The sequence below is a fragment of the Elephantulus edwardii genome, unplaced genomic scaffold, assembly GCF_000299155.1.
Source record: "Elephantulus edwardii isolate Elephantulus edwardi_28Jun2011 unplaced genomic scaffold, EleEdw1.0 scaffold00072, whole genome shotgun sequence".
NCBI lineage: Eukaryota > Metazoa > Chordata > Mammalia > Macroscelidea > Macroscelididae > Elephantulus > Elephantulus edwardii.
The window spans coordinates 318,790-329,884 of NW_006399822.1; the positions used below are offsets into that span (position 1 = coordinate 318,790).

The following is an 11,095-nucleotide window of genomic DNA, read 5'->3' on the forward strand; positions in this document are numbered from 1 at the left end:
CTAGGTGGGCTCCTAACGGCTCACCTACGGTGAGCAAGTGGTTCCAGGGAGGAGTGGCAGGATGCGGGGTGTGCCGGGGGCTTAACCAGGGCCTTCTGAGTAGTTCTATGCTCTCCAGGTTCATCACTGCCCTAGTGGCCTGAGTTCTGCTGTCACCTCTGCCCAACAAGCAGCCACTGAGAAGTGATCTGAATGCAAAGGGGTCTCAAGGCTACAACTCATCCCTGGCCCGAGAGCCCCCAAGGATCAGGCCAGAATGCTCACTTTGGGCACTTGGGGCTGTAGGGGCTCACTGCAGCGGGGTTCAGAGCTGTGCAGGACCTGTTGTGGAGGCCAGCTTTGACTCCACCCTGGAGGGCTGGGAACAGGCACCTGCAGGAGGCAGTCTGAAGTCAACATGCAGTGCATGGGCTGGGCAGCCCCACAGCATAGGAGCCCCACTGTAGGGTGTGCAGCCATGATGATGAGGGTGAGACAGTGGATGAGGGCTGCTCACGACTCAGCAGAACTGCGCACACTCTCTGGCACCCTGGAATCCAGGTCTGGATTCACCTTGATGCCCCACATCTCCAAGTCTTGTTCTCACCTGCAAAACAGGGCCTTAGGCTCCCCACCACCCCACTACCAGAGGACAGACATGTCCCTCATTGTCCTACCATCACCATAGTCTCTGCAACGTCCACCCTCCCCCAGACCCATAGCTGCCTGATAAGCCAGCAGTGGACAAGCCCATCAGCACCATCCGGTTGGAAGCTGCCAGAACGTCAGCCTCCTCTGAAGGTGGGAAATGATCTCATCAAGAGGGTGCCACCCCAGATCTCCTCAGCTCTTTATCTGTGGACAGTCTCTGGGACTCCGGTGGGAGAGACTGGCCTAGGGTCACAAAGCTGGGTTTTTACGAGGCAGTCAGTGATTTCCCCACCTCCAGGTCCTGGAGTTCAAGGCTGTGTCTGGGCCAACTCTTGACGCTGCCCCCCAGCTGCAGGCTGCTCCCAAGGACGCTTGACCCCAGGGCGCCATCCAGTCAGTCAGGCGGGGTCACAAGAGACCTCTCCAGAGTGGGCTTTCCGGTCCCACCACTAGCAGAGCAGCTGAGAGCTGGCTGCTCCCCCGGGGCTAGTCCCCGGCCTTGCTCCATCCCACGTGCACCGGATCCCTAGATTGAAAACTGGAAGCTCTGGGTTCTGTGTCCAACCATCACGTCCCTTGGAGCCGCCCCGCGTGGGCGCCCCAAGAGCGGGGTCAGCGTGGATCTCACGTGCGCCGGGCAGGGAGGCCCGTGGGCAGGGCGCCGGCGGCCACGGGCTCCCACGCATTCCCGCCGCGGCCGCGCACCTGTCCTGGGCGTGGCACAGAGGCCCCGCCCACACGGGCCGGGGCCGCCCCGCCCACCGCGCTCTGGTTGGCCAAGGCGGCGTGCCGTGTTAATAACCTGTCACGCCCCGCCCATGCTCTCAAAGCCGCTCCTGCCATGCCGGGTTCTGATTGGCGAAGTCGGTGCACTATGCTAATAACTAGACCTTGCTCCGCCCCCGGCCCTGCCCTCATTCCCGCCCCGCACGCGCCGGGCGCTGGTTGGCCAGCCCGGCGCGCTATGCTAATAAGCCTGCCCCTGCCCGCACCTGACTCGAAGTGGGTCTTGCCGACCGGTGTCCCACAGACAGACAGACAATCTGGACGTGTGAGGATCGTGTCCCTGCCCCGACGACGCCTGGGAGAAGATGCCGCGCTCCTTTCTCGTCAAGACGCACTCCAGCCACAGGATCCCCAACTACCGGCAGCTGGAGACGCAACGAGGTAGGGACAGGGCCAAATCCGGGCCACCTGTTTAAGTCCAAGGTGGGAGGACATTTTACAGACACAGACGCTGTTTGATGAATCAGCCGATTTCTTTCACTTACCATGACTTTTGATCCTTTAATTTTTTTTTAATTGTGATTTGAAAGTTTGTAAAGCAATTTGCTCTTCCGTACATATTTTGTTTCGTACCACCAGTGGCAATTCCCAGGTTAGAGTCCCACCTTCCGACCACTCTCTGGAGTCCCTTCGCTAGCATCTCTGCCCATCTGCCCAGCCACCTTCTCCAGTGAGGATGTGCTGACCTTCCCCTGTACTTAGCCTTTTCCTTGATCTTACTACAGGACTACAATGTTTCCACTCTCCCGGCTGAGCCCTATTTAGCCTTTCCCTTCACTGTCCTTAATACATAGCTACAATGTTTCCACTGCCCAAGACTACAATGTATCCACTTCCACCCTCCCTCCACACCTAGGGAGCCTTCCTGACCGCTCTGTACCAGAGCTTGTTCAGTTCAGCTTTTATAAGAGAGTCTCCTCGGTGTTTGTCCTTTTGTGACTGCACTTTTCACTCGGCATAATGTCCCCTTAGATTAGCAGGTCTGCAGTGTCTCAGACCCGGCCCTGGTGCTGCGTGGCACTCCGCTGTGTGGACGGGCACGCGTTTCTTCGCTTGTCACGGATGCCGCCTCCTCTTTGCTCTTGTAAATCTGGCTGCTACAGACGAGGTGGCACTTTGCCACGTGCCCTGAGGCCCCCACACACCGCGGTGTGTGTCAGCACTGCCTGGCTTTCCATGGCTGATAACAGCTCACCCGAGGTATCCCAGGTGTGTGTCTAGCGTCTGGGGTGGGCATGCAGGTCCTTTCCACTCTGGTCATGGTGAGTGTGACCTCTGTGTGCATTCGCAAGCAGGTCCCCATGTGGATGTGTGTTCTCACCTCTCAGGGGCAGCTTCCTGAGAGCAGAGTGACCAGGTCCCAGATGATTGTGGATTAAATGTCCTGGAGCTGCCGCATCTGTCACAGCCCCTTTCATGGCCCCTTCACGGCCCCCTCACAGCCCTGCCTGTGCATGTGGGCCTTGGGCATCACGCCTCCTCGCCAAGACTCATCTCCATATTGCTGATCGCCACCACCCTAGTGGCATCCATTGTGGTTTGGCTTCCTGTCTTCCTGATGACTGGCCACGTGGCGCGTGGCCCCTGTGCCTGCTGGCTGTTTGTGTGGCTTCCTTGAGGAACCATCTATTCAGGTCTTCTGCCCACTTCTCCCCTAACCTTGGCTTCGTGTCCTGTTGTTGTTGACGTACACACAGTGAGGTGCGCACCAGCTCTTCAGGGTCACCCCGCCCCTCGGCCACCGATGGCACTGTCCATGCTGTGCAGCCTCCCCCCTTCCTGCGGAGCTGTTGGCCCCCCCACCACAGAGACCGCTGCCCCCTTGGGTCCTGCTGGAGCTCTGACATCAGTGCCCACCCCACAGGCCACACTGCTCAAGGCAGCAGGTCCTTGCTAGTCAAGCTAAATTACTCTGGTTTTTATACTTGGGGAAGTTTCTGGCTCAGAATGTAAAGATACCCTCAGAGCAGTGGTTTGGGAAGCCCACCCAACCCCTGAAGCTCCGGACTGAACAGGACTCTGAGGACCTGTCCAGTCCTCTTTGAGTTTTGATTAGGGATCATCTTTTTTTTTTAGTTTTTTTTTTATTATTATTTTGTGTGTCTGTGTACCTTCAAATCAGATCTGACTGGTACAGGAGGAGATTGTCCCTCCTTTCCCGCAGAGCATCTGGTGGATTCTAACCATGCGCCTCTGGGATTGCAGGGCAGCTTCTTGCCACTAGGCCACCAGAGCTCCCCTGATTAGGGATCATCTACAGAACCTTTGTAAAAAACGTTCAGCACGGTCCCCAGGCAGCTTCACGTCTTTCTCGCAGTGACGGAGCCTCACCGCAGTCCCTCCTCAGCCAGTTTCCCTGCAAGAGTTCTTTACTTATTCTGGGTCCCCATTTGAAGCAATGATTTGCAAGCCTTTTCTCCCTTCCTCTTCAATCACATCCTCTTCTAACATCAGACCAACTGTCTGCCACAGACAGAGCGGAAGATCTATTCCTTCCTACACAGAGGAAGGACTGGGCGGAGGGCCATCGGAGGTGCGGGCTGGTGGTGACCAGGGACCACAGAGCAAGCCCACCCTTGGGCCACTGTTTTCTGCCGCTGGCCTCAAGGGATCTTGTTTGTAGAAAGGACTTTGGGTTCGCCCCCTGGCCCCAGTCCCTCTGCTCTGACTCTCACAACCCCTGTCCCTACAGTGTGCTCACCCGCCTTGGCTCCTGTCTGTTGTAAGGTGTTCCTGGCCGAGGCCCCTGCCCGCTGGGACGCTGAGCACGCTGATCACTGAGGGTGAAGGACTGGAGGCTGGGGCATAAGGATGGGGGCTATCTTCACTGATCACTGTGCTCACTCTCCCCCCAGAAGCCAATGGCCCCTGCTGGACCTGCGGGGGGCTGGTGGTGCCCCTCCTCCCTGCTCTCGATGACACACCCCAGCCCCAGGGCTGCGCCCCCGTCATCTCCCGCCTCCCCCTGCCTCGTCTGCACCATGGTGAAGCTTGGACAGCCTCAAGCCCTGTCTCCCCAGGGGTCAGTCTGGTGGACCCAGAGGCTGGCCAGGTGCCCAGCACCCCACTCAGAGACAGCCTGAACCACCCCAACCTGCCCCCAGTTCTGCTGCTGCCAAAACAGTGGTCGCTGCCCCCGGGCCCGGGCCAGGAAGAACCAGACAGACCATGTGGGGCTGTGGGGACGGCCCAGCCACCTGGCTGCCCCGAGTGCCTGCGGTTGCCCCACCCCACAACCAGGCTAACTGCACACAGGCAGCTGCCCCGCCACCTGCAGATGAGACGCTGCTTCAGCTGCAAACACTGCACCAAGGAGTACAGCAGCCTGGGTGCCCTCAAGATGCACCTGCGGACCCACACGCTGCCTTGCATCTGCGCGCTCTGCGGGAAGGCCTTCTCCCGGCCCTGGCTGCTACAGGGCCACATCCGCACCCACACAGGTGGGCAGGGCAGGGTGTCACACAGGTGGGCAGGGGGATGGGGAGGTCACACAGGTGGGCAGGGTGGGATCACACAGGTGGGCATGAGGGGGGCAGGCAGAGGTCACACAGGTCAGGAACCCACTGGGAAGCCATGCAGGTAGAGATCTACACAGGTAGGGAACCTGCAGAGAGAACCCCACACAGGTAGGGCTCTCAGGTGCAGACTCCCAGGTAGAAGCACACGCAGGTGGGGTCCCCAGGAAGGCATGCCACACATAGAGGTGCTGGCAGAGAGGCCTGAAGGCCCCACTCAGGGCACGCTCCTGCCACACAGGGACTGAGCTCGGGGGAAAGAGGCTGGTCCACAATGGAGAGCTCACACTCGGCCCTGGAATGCTGAGGGGCACCCTGAAGCCACCACTGCAGCAAAGGGGTAGAGACCCTCAGGCCAGGGCTCCTGGGCCAGGACTGTGGGGTCCTCATGAGAATTAACAGTGCTGCCGGTCACCTGGCGTGCTGGGGCTTGTTATTGCCCCCACATCACATGAAACGCTGAGATGACCAGTGTTGTGTGTTTGAGCACAGTGAAACCCACAGGCCAGGCCGAGGAGGGGGGATGTGGGACAGCAGTCCTGATCCAGGCAGGCGTCGAGCAGGGGGCACAGTGCTGCGGGCTGCAGTTCAGGTCAGCTGGGCTGGGCACTAGGGAGGGTGACTGGGGCTGAGAGGGCGGCCAGGTGACCTCAGGAAGTCACAGGGACAAAGAGGAAGGGCCAGAGACAGGAAGGGGAAGTGGGAGCTAGGGGAGGACAGAGCCGGGGGTCGGGCTTCTGTCCACAGGTTGAACCCAGGAACCCCCAGCCCACAGGGCACTGCCCAGCATGCTCAGGGAGGCAGAGTGGAGGGGGCATGCTCAGGGGTCACTCAGGCTTGCCTCAGCCCCCACAGTTGCAACACACACTTTTTATAATAGACAACACTTCCTGAGGTCATGGCCAGTGGCTGACATGTCCTGAGTCACTGGGCAGTGGGCAGATGCCTTGTAGCAGAGACCCTGGGTCCCCGAGACCCCCCACTAACCCATGCCCAAGCACTCCACCCTTGTGATCTGGTATACCCAGATTACATGAGGTGCCCAGGCCAGCTAGGTACAGACACTCTGTGTCCCCCTTGACAATGGTCAAGATATGGGATGTGGGTGGGGGTGGACCCACAGGCAGAGGGCAGTGGGGACTGGAGCCCCTGAGAGGGTGGGATGGGTTTTTCAGTATTGACACCGTGGCTGCAGGACCCTGTGTGACAGTTCCCGTCAACGGTCCTTCTGTGTCCATCCTCCCAAGTCCCCTGGCGTGACTTTCAGGGCCTTCTTTCTGTCTCACACAGCGCTTGCCTCTTATCCATCATTCAGGGGTGACAGTTACATCCGTCACCATTTGTGGGTGCTGGTGACTTCTCAGGGAAGATGCCCCTCCCCTGCAGGGGTCTCTGCTCTCACCTAACCCCGTCCCCGCCTCCCGTGACATGTGGGGCTGCTGGGCTCAGTGCATCTGCTCTGCCTTCAGGTCCGCCCTGAAGGACTCATGCCCACACTGAGTCCCCATCACTGGACTTGGACTGAGCAGACACAGGGCGGCCGGAGCCAACCACGGGGCACCCTCTGCTAGATCCCAGATTCTGCAGGGGCGGCCCCGCTCAGCCAGCTCCCTGGGCAAAGCGCTTCCTCCCGAGCTAAGAAAAAGGTGGTGACCTGTGACAGAGCCTTATGAGGGGCGGGACTGCCCACATCCTTGTCAACTGCCTCCTTTTCCACGACCCAGAAGCCTGCATGGGCCCCAGCCACCAGTACTCATCATTTGGATCAAAGATAGATCAAAAGGGGGGGGCATGCAGCACAAAATTTATAATGTTGGTGGAATCCAGATTTTATGGATCCCTGGAGGCTGGACGAATTCCTGAAACCCTTTACCTGAGATCATCTTTAAACCTTAAACCTGAAATATCCCCTGAAGTCTTGAAACCAAGCAGAACTTTAGCTTCACTAGTGAAGAATGTTACTTGAGAGCTGTGGTCTTCAAGATCTATCTCTATGGCATCAAATGGACCACAGCTGCTCCAAGATTGGACAGAGGGGAATGTAGAGGTGGGCTGGTGATAAGGAGGGCTGAGAGAGAGGGGCTCAGGAAGGGAGGGCGGGCGTGGCTGCACACTCCAAGTCACAGAACAAGCCTGGAGGCTAGGGGCTGGGGGTGTTCAGAAGGGTGTGGCTTCACCATTCAAGGCTCTCCTGGTCTCTGAAACTCTCTCCAGGTGAGAAGCCCTACACCTGTCCACACTGCAGCAGGGCCTTCGCCGACCGCTCCAACCTCCGGGCACACCTGCAGACTCACTCAGACCTCAAGAGGTACCAGTGCAAGGTATGCACCAAGACCTTCGCCCGCGTGTGCCTCCTGCTCCGCCATGAGGAATCTGGATGCTGCCCTGGGTCCTGAGCACCAGCCGGGCCACCCCCACGGAGGAGAGGCCATGCTGGGGCCCAGGCAGGAACTGGTGTCGCTGGCACCTCAGTGTGGCTTCTCCCGGAGGTGGACACCAGCTGGCAGTTCTTAACTCAGTGTCCCTCGCGGAGCCCATCAGAAGGCCCAGCCTGTGCCTGCTTATTATATTGGGGCCTGAAACCCCCTTCTCCTCTGAGATGGAGCAGGACACAAGAGCCTTTGAGTATAGATGGGCATGTCTGGGGAGCCAGCCCTCGTCCACAGTGGGCAATGAGCAGTGGCTGCCAGCTCTGTGGGCATCTGGGGGGGGTGATGGTGGGTAATAAAGAGCCACTCCCTGCAGTCATCTGTCTCTGGAGTCCTTGGTCTTGCCTGGCATAGGTGGGAGGTGGACAGTGAGGAAATTCCTGAAGGGCAGTGTCCAGGAGACCAGAGGGAGGGTCATTGGGGGGGAATGCAGCAGGGGTGTTGCAACACATACAGGGGGCCTCTGTGGAGGGGGGCAGCAGTCCGAGAGAATCCAGCACAAGTCTAGGGGGGTCCACGTGCCTGGGTGGCCTCAGGGCTCCATCCTGCTGGAGGTGTCTCTGTACCAGGCAGAAGGCACTGCTGCCCTCCTTCTATGGCCTGGAGTGGGCTTCCTGGGCCTTCCTGCCTGCTCAAGACCCTTAACATCCCAACATGACTGGTACACCAGGATCAAAGACCCTGGGACCTCCCCTGGGTCCCACAGTCTTCCCTGACCCTCTCCTGGACAGCACACAGCAGGAGGCCAATCTTACCAGTGAGACTGATGGTGTCCTTGGCCCCCAGGAGTGTGATGACTGCCCAGACACCTGCTCCTCTCCTCAGGATGCTGGCCCGGTGTCCACCCTTCCCTCCCAACCCTTGGCCATGGGACAGAGGCAGGCACCTTGAAACAGAGCCACCAGCCAAGTGGGCTCAGGCCACCTAAACAGAGAATGTTCTAGAATGCTCACTGAGACTGCAGACAGTGATGCCGTCCAGCCTGGTCTGACTCCCTTTTCAGGATAAGGGTCTGTCTAGGTGCCTGGCTTGGCAGCAGTCATCTGAGGTATTTGCAAACATGCTTTTTTTTGTTCTGAGGCTTCTGGGGGCCAAGGGTGGCCTTTATATGGACTGTCCACCCCAGTTACTCAGACCCCCACCAGGGAAGTCATAACCCTATCCACAGATACTGGACACTGTCCTCATACTGGCAGGGGTTAGAGCCCCTCTGGGGGCAGCATGGGTGGAAGGAGGGCTGCCCCACCCTGAAAGGTCATGTTTTCAGAGGGTCCAACCCCAAGCTGCTGCCCTCAGGCCGATTCTGACTCTCAGCAACCCCGCAGGACAGAGAACTACCCCTCCCCGGGCGCTCAGGGCTGTACCGCTTATGGGGCCAGGTGATTCCATGGAGCAGCCGCTCTGCTCAAACCCGGGACCATCGCCGAAACCCTGTACCACCAAGGCACTGAGTGGAGTTCGCGTGCTCTCCACTGTCCAGTTGGAACCGAATCACAGCGCCCCTCGGCTGGGTTTCTGAGTCTGTAACCCGCCTGGGAGGAGGCTGCCCCGTTATTCTGTTATTCTCCGTCAGAGCAGCTGCTGGATCCCAGCCCCCCCAGGGGCTTCCCTTTGTGTGAACCCCCAGCTACAGGAGTCTGGCCTGCCCTACCACACCCCCAACCCCCACCCTGCTCTGTCACCCCCTCAGGGCAGAGCTGGGCATGAGGGGGGACTGCAGCCCTGGAGGGGGCAGCCCGAGGAGTGGCCCTCTGTCCCCTGGCCTCCTGAGGAGGTCCTGGGATGGGAGACCGAGTGTGAGAGGGACCCCACAGAAGAGTGAGTGCGCATGCACACACACACCCAGATGCCTAAAGGAAGCGATATTGTAAATTGAGTTCTATTTTGGGGCCTCACAGCTAAATGAAGCAGTTGCATCTGCCAGGCATGAAGGAAGGGAATTTCACAGGCTGAAAATAAAGTTGAATGTTTTCCCTTCTGTAAGGGCCCATGGAAAATGTACTTATATTTATACCAGGGCTGACTGGGTGGATGGCGCTGCGGCAGCCGGGAGCCAGCGGGAGGGCAGGGCAGGAGTCTGTGGACTGGGTGAGCACCAGGCCCTGGGCCCTCCCGCCCCAGCCAAGTGGCCTCTCGTCCTGCCCTACAGGACTGAGGTGGCCTGGGTATGAACTTGGTGTTCTCTTGAGACCCACAGAAGAAGGACTAGTAGTAGATGGGGCCCCAGGAACTAGTGGGGAGCCTGGGTGACGGTCAAGGATGGACAGTGTCTCCAGACAGGTGTCCAAATGGCTGTGGTGTGAATGTCCACACTGTGTCCTTGTCCTCCAGCCTATGATCTGGTCTAATTATCCTGCATGTGGACAAGTCTCCCTTCTGCTGGGAATGAGGTGGGACCAGGGTCAGCCTTACACCAGTCCTTTTTGAGATGTGCAGCAGATTGAATGAGGGAGCAGAGAGCACAGGGCTGTAACGTCGGGGCCAGCAAGTCAGCCGTCACACACGTGACTGTCCGTCCTGCACATCCTCGCCATCCCCCCCAAGACCAAGCCCCTTGGTACAGTCTCTGCATCTATCCATCTCCTGGGGGGGGCTTCCTCTCTTCTCTGATCTGCTACATTTCCCTCCTGCCAGCATGCCCTTGTATGTGAGACCAGACAAAAGAGCTGGAAGTGCACCAGGCCATTCAGACAGGGGTCCTCATGCTGAGGGTCTCCTGGACCCAGGGGAAAACTGAGGCTGAGACTCATGGAGGTCTCTGAGGAAGTCGGGGCCCACAGATAGTCAACAGAAACAAGGACCTTCCTCCCCAGCTGCCTACAGAGTGCAAGAATGAGCTCTGTGAAGGTCATTCCCTTGTGATGACTCTGCTGTGACTGGACAGTGCACTCAGCCGCTGACCAGAACACCAGGAGCCCTTTGACAATCTCCTGAAAACCCAGCTCTTGCAGACCATCTGGGGCTGGTTCTGCTCTGGTGCACGTGGGGTCGGGGGTCAAGATCTGCTCTGTGGATCCTGGGAGGGGAGGAGTTTGGGAATTGTCCCTGGACTTTACACCCTCACCCTGGTGTTAGCCCTGTCTCTGCCCCTGAGCCCCAAGATGCACCTCAGCACGCTGTCCTCACCACTCCAAGCTCACTCATCCGGTTCCCTCCTCTCCTCACAGGAAGTCCTTCCCTCCTTTTCATTTTATTAGCAGCATCCACTTCCGAGATAGCTTGCCTCTGGAAACTCTATGTACAGATAGTGCTCAGGCCGTTCGTTCATAGGGTCGCTATGAGTCGTCTACGACTCGACGGTGCTAAACAACAACAACCACAAAACCAGACATAGGACGTTGCTGTTTTAGCCATTTTTAAGGGAACAATTCAGTGGCATCTGTTCTAGTCACCTTGTCGTCCAGCTGCGTTGCTAGTCCGGCCCCTCGCTGACCGCAGCCTCAGCCAGCAGTACCTCAGAGCAGGGGACACACTCGGACGTCAGCTCAGTGAGGAGCCCTGGCAATGGGAGGCGTGGGAACAGGTGTGACAGGATCCAGTGTCCACCCCTCCAGGCTGGACGGTGCGCAGGTCCTAACTGCTGCCAGCAGCCAGGCATCTATAAATATCCCCCTGGCTCAGAGTCTTTTGGGGGGTTCTCCGGGTGTTTGAAAATAGCCTGCCTGTTACTAACTATATCCGGGCCCCACTCCTGGCCGCGCTGGGTGCCTAAGTTTAGCTCCTGGCTCAGCTCAA

General features: G+C 58.5%; 1 protein-coding gene across 1 annotated transcript; it reads left to right on the forward strand.

The window, feature by feature from the left end:
- Positions 1 to 1,721: 1,721 nt before the first annotated feature.
- SNAI3 (snail family zinc finger 3) lies at positions 1,722 to 7,327 on the forward strand. Its single transcript, XM_006888856.1, has 3 exons — positions 1,722 to 1,797; positions 4,272 to 4,856; positions 7,146 to 7,327. Exons 1-3 carry the CDS (start codon positions 1,722 to 1,724, stop codon positions 7,325 to 7,327), a joined length of 843 nt encoding a protein of 280 aa, XP_006888918.1.
- The last annotated feature ends 3,768 nt before the right edge of the window (positions 7,328 to 11,095 follow it).

Bases quoted from the DNA above. Each gene is read 5' to 3' on its own strand.
- SNAI3 (XM_006888856.1), top strand. From the start codon at position 1,722: ATGCCGCGCTCCTTTCTCGTCAAGACGCACTCCAGCCACAGGATCCCC. The intron at 1,798-4,271 runs GTAGGGACAGGG...CTCTCCCCCCAG, and splicing joins GCAGCTGGAGACGCAACGAG to AAGCCAATGGCCCCTGCTGG. The intron at 4,857-7,145 runs GTGGGCAGGGCA...AACTCTCTCCAG, and splicing joins CCACATCCGCACCCACACAG to GTGAGAAGCCCTACACCTGT.